Raw genomic sequence first — 18,268 nt, 5'->3', positions numbered from 1 at the left:
CCCCCCCCCCCCCCCCCCCCCCCCCCCATCTGTTGTGCCTTATTATGCCTAACATAACCTTTTCTTTTTTCCTGCAAACCTGCAATTAAAATATCCAACATCTTACATTGTTTACTTGTATAGATGTATCTAAATATCCATCCACTGTATATGCTTCTATTTTTTTCTGCATTAAATATATTGTTCAATTTGATTCGAGACAAATCGATGCAGGCTTCATGGTCTACACGTCCCGCCTAACCCTGCCCTCTTGAAAGTTGAAGTGGAGGGGAGAAGTGGTAACGGGCTGCCTGGTGACAACTTCCTGGAGACAGTACGGGAGGCAGACGGGAGGGCAGGCTAGCCTACGCAGGTGGCCCGGATCTGGATCAGGTCAGCCGCGCCCCTGGACCACCAGCCAGCTAATCTCATGCCCATGCACCAAGTCCCTTCAAATCACTAACCTGCAGCTCTTTATGAATAAAAAAGTATACGGGTAAAATTGAATTAACAACGTGCCAACTTTGATTTCACAAATGTTGCTAATACTGTATTAACTGTACTGTACTAATCGAGACAATAACGCTTTGAATCACACAACCTTTAAGCACAAGCGGAGAGGTGAAATGATTAATAAGTCTTTAATTTGATTTGAAGATGGGTTATGATTGTAAAGGAGGCCTTATATTGTAAAAGTTTTAATTAATTAAACTGTACTGTGCTTCAATTCACTCTGTAAATGCACCTTTTGTAATGCTTTAGAAAGATATGTTAAGTGTTTAAAATTTGTAACAAATTCTCTCTTTAAATAATGTGCAGGTCCCATCTCAGGTGATTCAACTGAAATGATCAGATAAGTCTGTGCCTTTCTATTGTGGATGCAAAGCTACACATTCACTAAGAAAATACAATAAAATCTAAATATGAAGTCACTCTGGCTGAACTGCAAATCGAACGTTAATAGAATAATACTGTTCAGACAGACAGCTCCGAGCATTATTGTCTAAAGTTGGGTAAAGGGTAATTAATTTGGCAGTAAATCATTCAGTGTTTGGGTGACTCTGATGAGAATTGTGATCTTTTTTTTCCGCTCAGACATCCCCCAAGCCAACCCCCAGTCCCCATTGTCTGTATGAAAATGGAAATCTGTGCCACCAGTACAATATCCACATTATGTGCCCTGCCTCGACATTGTTGCATGACATGCTTGATTGTACCCTGGCATACAGGAACAGAAACGTGTAAACATACCATTAGCATATTTTAAGGTTTGTCCTCCACTATACTTATCAATGTGTAATGTATGAGTTTATAAGTTTTTTAATGATTTCTTCCATTCTTGAATCAAATACATCTTAGACATTTGTAGAAAAGTCTTGTTCTTATGCCGGAAACAAGAAGAAAGGCATTCATTTTCAAATTAGTTTGCCTTCATATATGTGCTTTGGACAAACGAAAGCTGTCTATTTCAAAATAACATGAAATACATTTTATAAGAATATATTTTATTATCTGTTTTACTGTCAAAGAGAAGCACAAAACAATCACAAGGAAGTTCTGTCACACCGTTTTAACTCAACTATTCTAGGCATTGTTTGAGCCTCCCTGAAAGGTCATTTGTATTATTTACATTGCTTGAGGCTATAGGTGCAATATGTGCCCTGTTGTTATTGAAGGTATATGATAAATATTAATTTGACTTATGTGTCTGTTTATATGTTATACAATGATTGTACAGCTGAATGCCTGGGCGTCTCTCAGAATGTTAGTTTCAGGTAATACAGTTTGACGAGTTGTGACCAAGACAAACCGCCCGAAAGAATACTTTCACCGTTATCATTGAGTGGTTCTATCTTTTAAGTGAGGCTAAATTCACCGGAGAATTGTTTGTCCTAAATTCATCTTCGAGAATTAAAATCAGAAATGTTCTCTTTTGCAATGTGTTGCTATGCACTCATTTACAATTGGATTGGATAAGTGCATCACTGGCGGAGGATGCTGCGGTACAGTCAGTCAGTAAATGCATGCATGTCTCCCTCTCTCTCTCACTCACTCACACAAACGCATGGACTGCTCAACCACTGCATGCGCAAAGATGTGGAGTCCTTGCTAAAAAAAAAGACATTGAGAAATCATGGAAAATCACCAAACATTAACGACTGTTGCAATCTTATTTGTTGTTCCCTGAAAAACCACAAAAACGTCAGATAATGCCAGCTGATTAAATTCATGCTCAAGAATGTGTGTTGGTGAACTCCACTCACAACCTCTGTGTTTTAAGGTTAAGGTGCGTTACAGATTAAAAGGGGCTGTTTTGAAAATTTCAGTCAGTCTCTCATCCCCAAGAGATGCTAGGAACTATTGTGGATCTGATAGTCGCAGTAAATCTCTTTAGTTTTGCTTCTACTGGAAGGAGTCCAGAGTGAACAGTGGTTGAGGTCCTGCTGTCACTAATGACTCAATGCTGCCACCTTGTGTTTGGGAAACATTTTACTTTAAAAAGAAGAAGAAGAAAAAAAAAAAGAACCCTGTTTCAGCTTTAGTAGGTTTGTCAGAATTAGTTAATATTTACCACTGAACTCTGCATTGGTGGAGATGAAAAACATGAATATACAGGAAGCAGGGTGGCTTTTGGATCATTCATTATTGATTGGGGCTAAATGTGACAGTGCGGTTAAGAATTGGCTTTGTATGTAAAAGTGTGAGCAAACGTTCCCTGAAGCTTGGCTCTGTATAGGATTATAATACAAGTGTGAACATAATATTACAGTATATCGATGCTTCTGAGTATGTGTTATGTGGTTTGCAGGTTTCTCTCAGTGTAAGAGAAAACCGAGATGCTCTCCTTTGCTGCAGATTTAACGCGCTCTCCTCTGATACCTCAGCCCCACCTGTCTAGCCATGAGCTCAGAGTTGAAACAGAGTTCAGCCAAGTCGAGGATTGTTCTTGCTTGTTTTATCAGCGGCGTGTACCATATTTCCCCCCAATGAAATACTACAGCCGGCGAGAGAGACTGCCAATGGAGAAGGGAAACAATTGAACGGGCATTAATGATTCACAGGTACATATCTGCTATAATACCAACACAGGCGGTAGGTAACCGAGAGCAGGATCTGATGACATCATTGATGCTGCCTCAGATAACACCTCGTTCATCAACTATGGATGGATCTGGCAAAAGATATAAGATAATGTCCAAGTGAGAGTAGAATGTTTACTGACCGGTGTTCAGACAGTGAGTCGGGAAGGTGGGTCACAGAAAGTTTCACATCAAACATGTTAGCTGTAAAAGCCTAGGTTTAATATTTGATGACAGCTGGAACGCATGAAATAGATTGTAATGTTTTACAAAAGGGTTTTATAACCTTGAACAGCTGTTGGACTCCACACATTAGAGCCATTAGTAGCGTATGTGGTTCTGATGCAGCTTTCATTGAGCAGCAGTCAAATTTATTGTGGAATCACATATTAATGCAGAGGTCCCTTCTTGTTTGTTTGAGCCTGTTGTATTTCACGGTGTTTGTTTCATTAAAACATAAGGAACAGGTTAAAAGTTGACTGACATATTTTTGTTGCCTTCAAACTAGGGCTGAGCTATATATCAATATTATCAGAATTGACGAGATATTGTCTTTTTGATTTTGGATATCATAATATCATAATATGGCACAAGTGTTTTAAAGGCTGCTTTACAGTTAAGTGACGTAATTTTCTTAACTTACCAGATTGCTCCAGCTTGTTTATTATTTGCCTCTCTACCCACTTAGTTATATTATATCCACATTACTAATGATTTATCAAATATGCTTTGAGTAAATATTTTGTAAAAGCACCAATAGCCAACCCTGTAATATTGCCGCAATACCGGGAAGTATTTGGTCTAAAATATTGTGATATTTGGTTTCTCTCTATCGCCAAGCCTTGTTTAAAATGTATAGTTTCTAAACAATGTTGTGACATATGAAACACTGTTGACCAAACAGCTTTCATCATGTAGACAAGTGTTAGCTATATAATAAGCATTATTTTTAATAATGTTAGTAAGTTTGTTGAGGATAAAATTAAAAAAGGGAAAAAGGGCGATGAGAAAGAGGTTTTAAGCCAATGTCTATAGTCTTTAGAGTTTACAGATGTTTTTCCAGGTAACTTAGACCAGCAAGTATATTCAATTAATCTGTTAACTATTTTCTAAATCAATAAATTAGTTGTTTGGTGTATAAATTATGAGAAACACCCATCACTGATTCAAAGAGCCAACGGTGACGTCATTTAATTTATTGTCTTGCCCAAAACCCAAAAATATTCAATTTGAAACTATAGAAAACAGAAAATCCTCACATTGGAGGGGCAGGAAGAAGCAAAGTTGGGGCATTTTTGCTTGAAAATGACTCAAATTATTAATTAATATCAAAATATTTGTTGATCAACAACTATACAAAAAAGTCCCTTAGTATATGTTTCAGTTAATTCCTGTAGTTGTGCAGGTATTTTGCAAGACAGTGTATTGAATGAAATGGTCTGCAGGACATTTATTCTGTCAATAGATTAGTCATTATCATTAAATTAATCGACTAATTGTTTCAGCTCTAAAAAAAAAAAAAGCTTCAGTGTCTAATCTCAGCTGTACTGGTGCAGGCTTTAATGCATTCAAATCCATGTTAAACATCTAGAGAAGTGCACCACACGCAGCTACAGTCACTCGTAACACATTCTGCATTCAGCCATGCTGCACACAATCAGAGGAAATGACGTGCCAATGTTTTGAATCGTGCGGGCTAACAAGTAGCACGGATACCTCTGCACTGACCCACATCCCCCTAATACATCTGGGGAAACCACAGCGCTTCATGTCCCCATAACATCTGTCACAGTAAGTTTGACTCCATTAAAAGTCGCTCTAACGTAGAAACCGTAGATTGGTTCGGCATTAAGCGTCAGCGATCAGGGGTTAGGAGCTATCAGATACCCGCGCTAGTGCTAACAACCTCCCGCGACAGCAGAAGATGCGGCAGCGAGCAGCGAGCTTGCACAACCGAAGCTTTTCGTAACAAATACTTTTGTAACATGCCCATGTAGGGCTGTACCTGGTGAGGTAGGCTACCGCGATTGGTACACGAGGGAGAGCTGTTTGGTCGTTAAAGGTGTGTAGTAACTGCTGCACGCTATATCTGGCCTCGCAAACCCAGCACTCAGACTCTTGTTATTTCCTCTGCTGCACAGCAGGACAACGCGATGGACCTCCACAAAATCATCCACAGTGCCCTGCAGGAATTTATTCAGGCTTACATCCCTGATGCTGACCTCAGGTGAATAACCCGCCACCATGTTTGCATCCTTACATAAAAGTTCTCTCCGTTTTTAAAGGTAGCCCTCTTTTCCTTTTGTACCTCTCGATGCAGCACCCTGGACGATGTTCTCCTGTCCTACATCACCGGAGTCCTGGAGGATCTGGGCTCCCAGCAGAGTGTCGAGGAGAACTTTGACGTGGAGGTCTGTGCAGAGATGTTGGAAGCTTACATACCTGGCTTTGCCGAAATTGACAGGTAAACAGACGCACACGTTTTTTTGTTTTCATCTGTTCTGATTGTACTGTTATTTAATGTTATCACACCAACAAAAACTATTTCATTTTGCAGCGTCAAGGTCTGTGAAATGATGTTCAATCTGGCTTCAAAACTGGCCATCGCTCGGGCCTCAGGTAGTGCTTTTAAACATGTTATTATTTCTAAGGCATGCAGCAGCCTACTGTGGCAGTCTTACCTTTCCAAACGGTGCTTTCATTGTCTTGTTACTAAATGAGTTGCCAAAGCTTTATTGGGCAGTGCCACTCATTTTAGATGTAGATCATCAGCTTAACATTTATACTACAGTGTGCTGATTTGTTTCCTTTTGAACTGATGAAGAAAACGTTGAGCCCAAGGCAAGGACAGAAGACAATTCACAGAAACTCGACCCCCTGCCCAGTGAACCACCACCGGGAGAAGAAGCGCAGTGCCTTAAAACACAGACAGAGGGCGCCACCGCCAAGGTAATCATTCCAGCATACAGCAGCGCATCATCTTCCCTTTCTTGAAGCATTTGAATTACTATAATTTAACGTATCCTCATTGTGTGTCCTACTGCTGATACCCGTAGTTCAAATTCATCAAAATGTGAGCTAATATAAGTGTGTTTATGTCCAGCCACCAGTGTCTGAGCGGGAGTCCCGGGAGCAGCACCTGCTGGAGATGTTTCCCAAGTGCGGTCTGTCGCAGGCTCGCAGCGCCCTGTCGATCGCCAAAGGAGACATGGAGGAGGCCGTGCGCCTTATCATAGAGGGTGACGTCCAACTCAGCCCCACTCCTCATCACGTGAGTCTCTGCTACACAAACTAACACCGCCACTGTGCGTGTCACCTTGTCTGACTTGATGGTGTCCTGTTGCCTCAGGCAAACCACGGGAAGAGTGTTTCCCCACGAGCAGACCAAAAACTTAAAGAGAGCATCCTCGAGAAGTGAGTAAGATTGCTATTATCCTGTGTAGAGCAGAGCTGGCCTCACTTCTTAGTTTCCATGTTTATGACGGTGTTTCATCTCCACAGGTACATGCTGGTGGACAGGGAGGAGGATAAGAAAACACACCGGCCTGTCGCCCCCAAAGATGTCAGTTATACTCCCTATTCACTATCTAACCATATCAAGATACACATTTTATATGTTTAATGCAATACAACTTGCATTCTGGTGTGTTTTTTTTTTTTTTTTTTTTACAGCCTCCAAAGAAGCTAGTTCGGTACCACAGTAACCAGGTGGTAACCACAAAAGGAGAGCGGTATCAGCTGGTGAAGAAAGACGAAGCAGAGGACATGAAGAAGACGTATGTCAACGTCAAGCCTGCACGAAAGTATAGATTCCATTGATGACGTGCACAACAGTGCAAGAGCAACTACTGACAATATTGTTTACACTTCTTTTTATTTATTAAGTTAATTTGGCCTAAATTTGTTAGATTTCTTTCCAAGTAAAGGAACATATTTATTAGTGTGTGAGTGGCTTATTTTTAAATATTGTTACCATTATATGCCTTGGTTAACACATTCAATAAGTGTTTCAGTTGCTTTTGACATTGTGTGATATTTTGGTGAGGTTGTTGCGACGGCCTAACCTAATCTACTTTTTGCCATTTCAGCAGGTTTGATGTTGCACTAACATCAGGGGCTGTTTTACGTCTTGGTTTTCTTTTTTTATTTATATTTCTTTTAACTTCCAGTAGACGATATATAGATTCATAATCATGACGCGATGACGTAGAGATGAATCTGTGGTCTTTCTGTCAATAAGTTCTTGTGGTGCTGTAGAGATTCTTCTGGACATTTTACAAGTCTCGACTACTTTTTTTAACGTACATACCAATTCATTTTTACATCATACCGAGATACAGTGCTGTGAAGATGTGTGGTCAAGCCTTGTGATTTGGACAATTTGTTGTGCTATAAAATGGTTTTCAAATGGAAAACATAACTTTCAATAATGAAGGAGATGCTTTCGAGGCATATTAGCACAACCTTGAACTGTCCTCATAGCAAGTAAATATGCTGCAGTTAAATCCACAAGATCATCTCCCATCACACCCTTTAGTGCAAATAAAGGAAATGTATGTGATAATATGCAACGTCACTAAAATGTTATCCAAAAGTGAGATTTGTTTGCCTGTGGCTACAACCCGAGAGATCTTTTTGTCAAAGCAATTTTAAAACCAACCATCAATGAATTCATTGGTAATACGTTTTCCAGCACAACAAATTCACTTCTCAAGAGTACCTACCATTGCAGCACTCATTCTTTTGGCATAATAACGTGGATGACCGTGGTTGCTCCCTAAATGTTTAGCGAAAATGCTGCGGGAGGACCTGATTTTGAAGTTCACTCCAACAGCATTATCTTTATTTTTGATATAGATGTTTAGATTTGCAAAGTCTCCGATCATGTGTTTATTGTGTGCTTTCAGGGTCTGTTTGTACAAATGTGTTCCCTAAGAGGTCCTCTATCACGACTCCTTTCATTTCAGTGGTGTTGTGAATTGTGCTTCGCTGGTGATTGTTGGTTGTGGAATTTTTTTTTTATGATTGGATTCTTATTTGTTGTATATTATGATAAATGTGTTAGTCAGGTTGTTGTTGTTTTTTTTCAACAAATATATATTGTTGTTTATTTGTGTTCCCCTTTTGCATCTATTTTTAGGAACTAAAAGCAAATGTTTTTGATTGGTGGTAATCTAGTTTTTAGAGTGTAGGTGTAGCACAATCAACTGTTGAAAAGATGTTACTGATTATCAGCAGCAATGTTGTCTTTAATCACTAGATGAAGCCGTTTAGTTTGAACCATGCGCTTTGAGAAACCGCTGACGCACAATTTGTAGTAAATAAATACTAATTTTTGTAGCTCACTCACATTGTATTCTTTGATTTGTTCACTGGTGTTCCTAAAGATACTAGTTCAAAAGCACCCAATATTTGATTCAGTGACTTGATTATAAAGAAATCATCACAGAAGTCAGTACTGTAGAACTTTGCAAACAGACTTTAATCAGAGCATAAAGGAGAGCACATACTCTATGTTCAAACAGGCATCCATCGATAAAAACATGCCTCTATTCCTATGAACCCTTGTCAATCCCACCTTTAAAGCTGTTTAAGGCCAGAGTGAAAACAAACATTTTGACCATAAAAAAAATCAAGTCATTGCAACATTTAGTGCCATGCTAAGCGAGGCACACACGTGCAGTAAACAGGGTTAACAATGGAAGAGGTCTTACATCAGGTAAACTCTTTACAGAGGAAGTATCTCTGTCCCATCATGGTGCAACTTGAATAGAAATAGATATGCACGATATAAACTATTTAAAAGTTAAACCGTAACCATAAGACCTGTATATTCCCAGGTGAATTAAGTGCTTGGATATTCCTGACACTCACCGATGCATCCAATGACACATGCAAACAAACCCACCCACTGGTTTGTATGATGGTTTGGCACACATACAGCACAACATGTCAAATGATCCTCCCCTTTAGTTTAATGTACATTTTTACAACCCTTCTGAAGAGCACGGTAAACTTGCACAGAGACAGACAACTTTTAAGTCGCTCTCAGTTTTAGGTCTTCAAAATATGGCTGCATGGTAAGTGAAAGTAACTGCATTTCTGAGGATTTTTAATCAAAAGAGCGAGTACAGGCTTCCATCTGGAATTAGACATTTGTGTACACATTTCATCGCCCCTTCATCTCAGATCTGCTGCATTTAATACAGCGTATTGAATAGTTGTATTTCATGTACAACATTGTACAACTTGACCACTAGATGGTACATTGTGTTGCGATAGCTGGTACATAAGCTACGTCCCAGCAGATGGCCCTGCTACTTCAGTCCCTCGATTTAACATAAATCGATCATTGAAGCTGTTAACTTTAACCCCTTTTAAAGTTACTTCTCTTTTCATTTTCAAACAAATCAAACGAGCAAGAGCATAAATAAACACAAAGCAGCATCACTCAGTTAAAACTATTTAGCTGCAAGCGGTCACATTTTCCTTCAGCAGTATGAGCACCCGCACATACTTTTGATCATATTTAATTGCAGTTTTTAAATTGACTGTACTTCTGTGATTAATACCATGCCTAGACTTTCCTCTTTGCAACAGAAAAAACTCTTGCTGATCACTCCCTGAAACCATGTAGGTAGGCGTGGAGATGACGCAGATTACGTGGATAAATATATTAAAGACACTTAAAAGACCGGTCGTCTTTAAAGGTATGCACCACGTCAGTTTTAAAGATGTCCTTGTGATAAAGATGGAGAATACAATATGATCACTCCACACTTAGTAATCAACCCACAGCTGCGTTATTACACGTGTATAAGAAATGTTCTGTATTTAACTGACGTGTGTATAATACCCCTTACCTCATCCATTAGTGGTCAAAATGTTATAGTTATTCCAAAAGGTACCGATCTCTGACAACTTCTGCCGGGTGAGCAAATGCACCCAAATACACATTAGCTTGAATTATGTCGAGAGAACACTAATTCACATAAATACATCTGGACTAAAGCCAAATCGGGCCGTATTCTCAAAGACAAAAGATAAAAAAAAAACACTTCTTCAAGCAGGGCGGATTCCCGTGAGTTAGTCAGATGTTTCTTCTCTGATCGATGTATTTGCAATGACCCTGGCACTTTGGAGACAACTGAAGCAGAATGGTTTCAATATGGCCGCTCATTGCCGTGCAGTGACGCGTAGCTCCGACATCAGAACGTGCGTTACGCACGCAGAGCAGTCTCACTTTCACACGGCAAACCGTTTCAGAAGCAGTCAAACAAACAAGAGTTTTAAGATCGGGGCTCTAACTGAGATCCTGCTCGTATCGCCCCTTGATCATGGTTTTCAGTAAAGGTCCAACCTACAGAAACACAAAAGGACTCTTGGTTAGGATTAAGCTACTTCATAGTGTCAGACATATTGTTTCACTCATTGTCCCAGTCTGCATTTATCTGTCCTTTGTGCTAAATCAGGTACGCCATAAATATTCACAGTAATTGGGTTGCTGGGGGGGGTCAGCATGCCCCGGGGATTCCATGGAACAGGTGACCTAAATCTGATTTAATGTTCTAGAAAGCGGCAGTGACATTCACGTGTGACTAACGCAACTGATGATAGGAAAAAGTTTGTATTTGTGAAGAGGATATAAAAGTAAGTGTTTTTTTTTACCTCATGTGGGTCTCCAAGTGCTTCTCCCAGCATTTTCTCAATATTTCTCATGATGGCCACCTTCTGATGAGCTTTCAGCGGGTACTCGATCTTTCTGGGTGTGGAGGCGCCCTGATCGAATGAGTCAAAAAAAAAAAGGTTAGTGAACATGAAGAAACATGTAGGGGCAAAGACAACACAGATGTTCAAATAACGGCTGTGAAGACTCAAATGTACATACTTTGTACCAGAAGTTTACAGTGATCGTCACTCCACCGTTTAACAGTGATTCAATGTGATGCCACCTGAGGAAAGAAGAAAAATACATCAATAGCTAAACTCTTCATCAAACTCTGGCTGTAATACAGAATTTCTCTAGAAATGCCAAACAGAAGTACTTCTTACCAATACATGGGGATGTAGAGCACATCTCCTGGGCCCACAACAGCCTCATAACCAGCAATATTTTTAAAATCGGGAAACTTCTCATAATCAGGGTTATCAAAATCAACCTATAGAATGAAAAATATGGATTCATTACAAAACATTAACATACTGAACCATGTGCATCCAACTGTATTAGATGTACAAGACATTAATTGCTTCCTACTATTCTGACATTTGTTTTAAAATAAGTTAATTCAGAATAATGTGCCAGTTTTTCCAGTGTTTATGCATGTCCATAATTCAAGTAATCTTAACATTCATCTTTATAATAACTGTATTTAAAGTTACTACAAGGAACTCTCATTTTGTGTTGATTTTGGCGGTCCCTGTGGACAGAAATGGAAGAGTTTCAAAGTACCAGACGGTCTTGTTTACTTTGTACGTCACGAAGAGGCGTCAGTATTCTATTGTTTCATAACCAGTTAAAGTTCCTCACAGTCATTTTAAATGTGTAGACATAATTGTATGATGTCTGTCTCCCTTTGAGAGCGTTGATGTGAACTATCTCTACCACTATAGATGAAGATAACAGAGCTAAATCACAATGGACTTCTACCTATCTGTGGCTTACTTGGCTCTGTCTGTCGCAGGGGTGGTGCACAGGATATGGATAGAGACACTCAAACTGGTCTGGAGGAAAGAGGATGCATCTCTTATGGCCTTTAATCTGTGCAAAGAAGTTCTGCTGCTCGTCGTAATGTGCTGGTGTCACATTGCCTGTGGCGACAGAACATTAACAGGAAATGTGAAGTGTGACAAACACCAAGGACAACATCATACAGCAGAAACTGTGAATCCCTTTTCACAGTGGATGACTCCTGTGAGAGCCCTCACCCTCCATGCCTATCAGCAGCAGGTTGGATGTCAGTTGTCCCCAGTTTCTCTTGGCTTGCTGCTTGTTGATCCAGTTCCAGTTGAAACCGAGGAAGTCAACAACAATCTTCTTCCCTACTGTGTCGTTCAGGGTCTGCTGCAGATAAACCCTTGAAATGCACGAGAAAAGAGACGTGCAACATGTATGAGCCACCTTGTTTTACCCAAAGCAGCTCTTTTTTATTTATTTGTATATGTCTTCACTTGGTTATAGGTTTACAGTGTACTTCTAGTTCAGGGGACTACAACTCCTTTAGCCCATGAAGAACAATATGATATTGAAGGAAGTGGACAGCAAAATCCATAGAGAGCCCCTGTGAGCGTCAGTGACTTCACTTTATTAAGTGATCTGTGTGTGTGTGTGTGTGTGTGTGTGTGTCAGGTCCCAGTAATATGCTTCTCCCCCGATTCTCCTGTGTTAGTGCTTAGTCCTTTGCTCCACCTTCCTGTGCACAATAACATTTCACGAGAGAAAACTCCCTTCGCTGTCAAACACACCTGCAGACTGATTAAGTTTCCAAGAGAGGACTTTGTTTAGATCATGCATCAGCCCAGACAGGGTTGACATAAACATAACTTACATCATATTCCTGTTCCAACTTAAAATAACCTTAGAAATACGTCTTACCTCTCCTCTCCTCCCATTTCCTCCGTTATATGCATTTTATCCACAAATTCAGAGAATTTCATTTCCATCCGTTGAGACTTGGGGACAAAGTTCTCAAAATTAGCCATTTTTTTCTCATCATAGTAGAGGAATTTGTGCTTTTCTGCCGTGTAAACAGAGAAGTCCCCGTTCCCAATGTTCTCCTGGAGGTATTCAATGTCCCATTTAAGAGCTGGATACACAAGGTTTGTGTCCGTCAACACCACCGGTTCCTGAAAACAGACGAAGAACATTTCAATGCAGTCACATCACAAAAACTGATATTTATTCAATTCAATGGAACGAGCCTGTGCACATGCAAGAACAAGCAAATCTCCATAGATCAATGCGTTATTAGATAATCACTGTAAGACTGCTAAAAGGGTTATGCTACTGGTTGTCCAAACTACATTTAAAGTGACTGTTCCTAATGATCTACTATCATGATTATAGGATGTAAGTAATTTGTTTCTTAATCTACAGTAGCTGCATAAAACTGCAATTAATAGTTTAATTTTATCACATATCAGACTATCGTTAATGTAGTACATAAAACAGGTGAACTCGTTTTTCATTTGTTCTTTAACATTTTATTAAGACTTTTTTTTTAAGTAAAAAAACACGTTAAGCATTACTGTACATCATCTTGTTTGCGTCAGTGTTTTTCAACACATCTCGAAAATACTGGTTTATATTTGGTGTTAACCTTTGCTGCAAAAAAGGGAACATAAATCCAGTTACACGCACGCGCAGCACTTCGATAGAGCGGTTTATGGCTTTGGACACACGGAGCTCCGAGGACTACGTGACTAACTGAACGTAGACCGCTGGGCGCGCTCCCGTTGCCTCTCTCTCTCGCGCTCTCTCTCGCGCTCTCTCTATCTGCACCCCCATGCTCTGCATCAGCTCTCGGTTTCATTTTCGCCAGAGAGCGCGAGTCTGCGGTCCCGAACAGCTAAACAATGTGTTGGTTGTCTTTAATAATAAAAGTGTATCTTAGCATCATTACTCAGACGTGCAGGTTTTCAGGAACATGACTTATGTGACCACAGGGTTCACTGTTTTAACAGGGATGTTTATATATAGTTTATATCTTATAATGAGCCAGCATGGACGAGACATTTATGTTTAGCTTTTGAAATCACTTGGAATGAATATTCCTTTCCTTAACATGTCAAACCAATAATGTACCTGTTGGAAAGTGTGATTCAAAATGTTTTTCACTGCACTTGACCTGATTCAAGCTGCATGGAAACATGGTAAATGAAACAGTGTCAAGGATTAGTGTGCCTTTGTCTGTATGGTGCGGTTCTGATTACCCATGTTATGTGTGTTTAATTAACCTTCTTCTTTCACCTGAGCCACATTGACTTTCCGCGCGGGAGTTGAAAGGTGGTGCGTGGGTTAGTTTGTCTATTCTTGAGAAACTTTACTCAAGAGCTGAGTGGAAATAGAGGAGCTGGTCAATTTTGAGAAGACAGAAGACATTTATCTTCCTGTGTGCACTAAGAATAGATAGAGTCCACTTCTAGATATTCATCAGAACATTTTAGGGTGGAGTGAATTGCCACCCTAAAAGTAGTCATAAAGAAGTCATGCACTTCTATACGTGAGCCATGTGCATGATGACATGCCCCTTCAGGAGATTCCTGTAAAGGCTACGTATTGTCTGTGTTGAACAGGTAAACCTTATGGGAAACGTTCCAGCTGGCATTGACACTGAACAAAAAACAATGCGAGCTGGTGGAAGAAATACGGTCAGCCCTGTACATCTATTGTAGGCCTGCTCGACGGCTTTAAGGAAATGAATAAAGCTTGTTCCCCGCTTTAGACAAATACCACTCAGAAATGTAATTATGTCGTCCATACAAAAGGTTAGTGCTGAATCATGCTTTACATATAAACCTAAACAGCTGTTTCACCAAAGAGGTGAGAATTAAAGGGTTGAAAAAACTGCTGCTGACTGCTCTCTATAGCATGATGTATTTCTGAGTAAGCCACAATGACGTCCGCAGGTGTTTTCAACCAGATGTCCAATGCAAACAACCTGATGTGACATCGCTGATTGAATTACCCTTGGACTTGAATTCCAATGGGTTTTTGTAGTTTTATTATGCTTTCATTCCCCAAACTATAAAAAGCTCACTGATAGCAAGCAAAGATTCACACATTTACAAACCATTTACCATTGGGTGGCTTATTTTAATGTGCAGATGACCAAATGTGAAAAGTGCCTTTCTCTTGTCACTTACTTTGGGGCATCATTTATTGTCACTAATATTTGCTTGAAAGATGATTTCATCATATGTGCCAAATCTCTACAACTACTTTCTAACCCTTTTAGATCACATCGTCCTATTATGCACCTATTTAAAAAAATAAAGCAACAAAAATAATCGAATTTTCTTCGTACTTTTTATATAAAAATCCAACCACCATTATTTCTTGTAAAACTAACTATGACGTGTGCTTGCGTAAACTAGTACCAAGTAATTTCAGCCAATAATATCACGACATCCACCCATCAATCAATCAATCTGCAAGTTCTAGCGACAAGGGAAGTGTGTGGAGCCGCAGTCTGGAGCTCCGTATGGCGCTACATTGCATTACTGCATTACTACATTGCATTACTACATTACATTGCACTACATTACTACATTGCATTACATTGCACTACATTACTACATTACTACATTGCATTACATTGCACTACATTGCATTACTACATTACATTGCACTACATTACTACATTGCATTACATTGCACTACATTACTACATTGCATTACTACATTACATTGCACTACATTACTACATTGCATTACATTGCACTACATTACTACATTGCATTACATTGCACTACATTACTACATTGCATTACATTGCACTACATTACTACATTGCATTACTACATTACATTGCACTACATTACTACATTGCATTACTGATGTAAAACAGGGTTAGTGGTGCAGGTCTACCTTTGTACGTTCTTATAAAGGTGTTTACACGTTCAGCATCTAATGAAGTGGGTTTACCTCGTTGTTGATGAGCATCTCTGCTCTGGGATCCGTATGAGACAGTCTGGGAATGGGCTGTGTTGGGAACGAATATTTCCGCAGCTGAGACTCATCCCAGTCCCAGTTCTGGACGCCAGTGAAACCGGTCCCGCCTTCGCTCGCCGCCGGATCAGCCTCCGCAACGGTCGCCGCCGCCATGGTTCGCCTCCGTCCTCCTCACAAGGAAATAACCCGCTTTTCTTCCGGGACCTTGCCCTGCTGGGCTACAGAGTCAGCAGCGGGACGTTTACGCGAGCTTTCCCATTCACGGTTATGAAATAAATTGAGGAAATATGAGACGTCCTGCAGCGGCAGCGGCAGCTCCTCTCTCCGGATCTGTTCCGTAGTGTTTACACACTCTGGTTTCTGAGACAGAAAACAAAGGACAGCAGCTCAGACAGTAGAGGAAACACCTCGCCCGTGTCAATGCCCCGGATATCGGACAGAGACACCTAGTGTGGCGGGGGACTAAATGCTCATCCTGTAATAAGTTGCTCTTACCACGAGAGAGAGCTGTTGTACTTTGTTTTCTTGCAGGTTTTTGTTTTTTCCAGAAAATTGATCGCCAGAAAGTCAGTTGATTTATCATAAGTGACAGAAATAAAGTCATGATAATCCCTATTTTAATCGGAAATAGTTTTTTTACTCCATTTCCTTAAATTAAAAACGGTACTTTTCTTGAGAATTGAACCTACTTTATATATTTCAGACGGAATATTGTACTTTTTTGTCCCACCGCATTTATCCAACAAAATAGACATTGCAGATACATTTTTATTACAAAACATATAATTAACTTAGTAATAACAACAATAATAATACTTATAATTCTTAGACAAATAATAACAATCAATAATTAATATTATACATTATATAATATAAACATTATATACAAAGTCTTAAAGTGGGCACTCTACATAATACATTACATTACACTCTCAGTGAGCATGATCTACGTTTCATGCAGGGGTTGAAATTGTAAATTCACTCAGTTATAGTACTTTCGGCTACTTGCAGTATTACTTCCATGCTACTTTTTACTTCTACTCCTCTACATTAATTTCACAGCTATAGTGACGAATCCTTTACAAAGCATCTTTCTGTCTCTCGCTCTTTCTATGAGAAGATATGGAAATGAAAGACTGAGCAAACACTTTTGAAATCCTGATCCAATATTTAACTTTTGTCATCATTGCCTCAGCATTGCTGTATTGATCCCTCTTCATGAGATAACACAGTGCACACAGTGCATTGCTCACTGGACCAATCGGCTGATGGAGCCTCACTCTGTCATACTGGTATTGAACTAGATGGAGAAAAATCTTATCAATCACTTTGATCATTGCTACTCTGTGGCTTTAACCTTGTCTGACAGCTTTTTAGAGCCACAAAAATACAGAATTTGAGCTCAAATGCATCTCCTGAAGTGTCTGTAAAGCCTGATACATCTTGTATGTTTTCTCTTGATTCAGGCTTTATCAGCAGGTTTCCACGGCAGGGACTAGTTTGAGGCTCCCTGGTGGGTTCCCATGCTCTGTGTTTCCTGTGCAGATCAGTGAGCTGAGCTGAGTTGATCCCCCGATGCTCCCCTCTCCCCATTCTTTGCAGATAGAACCAGGGGATTGACCACCCTGGTGAGCCTCAAGAAGCTTGTATCTCAATCCTGCTGATAGCAACAAACATGCACCACGGCCGCCTTCTCCCCAGCAGATGGACTGCTGTCAAAACAAAGACCCTCTTGAGGAGATACTGTTACAATGAAACAGTTTCCTGATGAGTGGAAGCGTCTGATGTTTCGTGAGCTTATGGCTAATGTAATCTTAGCCAACAAACCACCACAAATATACACACAGGTAAAGTTATTTCGCTGATTTTGTTTTCTTTTAAGAGCTTTTTCGGTGGAGGCCCCACTCATCTGTACTCATTTGGCTTTCTCTCACATTCATATTGACCCTCGCCCCTCTAGGTGTTGTAGGTCCAGAACCCTTAAGCCATAAATCCTATTAGCCAAGGATTCTCTGAAGCATTATAAGTCGTTTTCCCATCTTCCAGTGATTGCATTATCACTTACCTGAGAGAAATCTGCCCCTAAATTATTTATATATATGTGGTTTGTTTAAACAAAAACACATTCCACCTCTACCTCTCTCTTCTGCCAGTACTAAAAAAAACATGTACACATTTCTATCAATAATTGTTGTTGTTCCTACAGAAGTTTAAATTGATCATTGAAGCTCTGTGAGAAAGCATCTGCTTAAAACCCCACTCTTCCTCTGTGGTGTCCCCTCTCCCTCCGTCACCTTACGGCAAATTGGACATGGCAGGGCCGGCCCAAGAGACGGAAGTTCAGACCCCCGCGGTCGGAGGTCGTGTCACTCTCTGGGAAATTATGTGTCATGATCAACATTGTTGTGCTGTTTCACACGCCATTATAATGTGTGTGTGTGTGTGTGTGTGTGTGTGTCTCATTCAGTTCATCCCCCTTCCGTTTTCACATTTGTGTGGTTGTTCATTCGAGGGAATACAATTGACACATAAGAAT

General features: G+C 40.0%; 2 protein-coding genes and 1 long non-coding RNA gene across 6 annotated transcripts in view; 1 reads left to right on the top strand and 2 right to left on the bottom strand.

Annotated features, from left to right (window-relative positions):
* Positions 1-5,459, bottom strand: part of LOC116380107 (uncharacterized) — a 91,181-nt gene extending 85,722 nt beyond the window's left edge. The window contains exon 1 of one of the 2 annotated variants that reach the window (XR_004212505.1): positions 5,320-5,459. This is a non-coding gene — a long non-coding RNA (uncharacterized LOC116380107). The remainder of the gene's footprint in view (positions 1-5,319) is intronic. The other variant, XR_004212504.1, reaches the window with a different exon arrangement.
* Positions 4,745-8,404, top strand: cuedc2 (CUE domain containing 2). Of its 3 annotated transcripts, none has more exons than XM_031842056.1 (9): positions 4,745-4,850; positions 5,204-5,286; positions 5,380-5,523; positions 5,617-5,678; positions 5,884-6,008; positions 6,163-6,330; positions 6,409-6,473; positions 6,561-6,621; positions 6,732-8,404. In XM_031842056.1, the coding sequence occupies exons 2-9, from the start codon at positions 5,213-5,215 to the stop codon at positions 6,876-6,878; spliced, it is 846 nt and encodes a 281-aa protein (XP_031697916.1). In that variant the 5' UTR covers positions 4,745-4,850; positions 5,204-5,212; the 3' UTR covers positions 6,879-8,404. The 3 variants fall into 3 exon arrangements, with proteins under 3 accessions (XP_031697916.1, XP_031697908.1, XP_031697923.1); XM_031842048.1 differs by having other exon boundaries at positions 5,201-5,286; XM_031842063.1 differs by lacking the exon at positions 4,745-4,850 and adding an exon at positions 4,864-5,121.
* A 114-nt stretch (positions 8,405-8,518) lies between these two features.
* On the bottom strand, positions 8,519-16,062 carry hif1an (hypoxia inducible factor 1 subunit alpha inhibitor). Its single transcript, XM_031842037.1, has 8 exons — positions 15,706-16,062; positions 12,655-12,905; positions 11,988-12,136; positions 11,725-11,870; positions 11,112-11,218; positions 10,948-11,011; positions 10,728-10,838; positions 8,519-10,419 (listed from the first exon to the last, which is right to left on the bottom strand). Exons 1-8 carry the CDS (start codon positions 15,883-15,885, stop codon positions 10,363-10,365), a joined length of 1,065 nt encoding a protein of 354 aa, XP_031697897.1. The 5' UTR covers positions 15,886-16,062; the 3' UTR covers positions 8,519-10,362.
* Between the last annotated feature and the right edge of the window lie 2,206 nt (positions 16,063-18,268).

The sequence above is a fragment of the Anarrhichthys ocellatus genome, unplaced genomic scaffold (genome assembly GCF_004355925.1).
Source record: "Anarrhichthys ocellatus isolate YVR2014 unplaced genomic scaffold, GSC_Weel_1.0 scaffold3, whole genome shotgun sequence".
Taxonomy (NCBI): Eukaryota; Metazoa; Chordata; class Actinopteri; order Perciformes; family Anarhichadidae; genus Anarrhichthys; species Anarrhichthys ocellatus.
Note: the sequence above shows the minus strand (reverse complement) of the source record. Positions and strands in the feature narration are given on the sequence as shown.

Coding starts and splice junctions, on each gene's coding strand:
- cuedc2 (XM_031842056.1), top strand. CDS start 5,213: ATGGACCTCCACAAAATCATCCACAGTGCCCTGCAGGAATTTATTCAG. Junction 6,009..6,162: donor CAGAGGGCGCCACCGCCAAG/GTAATCATTCCA, acceptor GTTTATGTCCAG/CCACCAGTGTCTGAGCGGGA. Junction 6,622..6,731: donor GGCCTGTCGCCCCCAAAGAT/GTCAGTTATACT, acceptor TTTTTTTTACAG/CCTCCAAAGAAGCTAGTTCG.
- hif1an (XM_031842037.1), bottom strand. CDS start 15,885: ATGGCGGCGGCGACCGTTGCGGAGGCTGATCCGGCGGCGAGCGAAGGC. Junction 12,137..12,654: donor GAAATGGGAGGAGAGGAGAG/GTAAGACGTATT, acceptor GTGCATTTCAAG/GGTTTATCTGCAGCAGACCC. Junction 11,871..11,987: donor GCTGCTGATAGGCATGGAGG/GTGAGGGCTCTC, acceptor CTGTCGCCACAG/GCAATGTGACACCAGCACAT.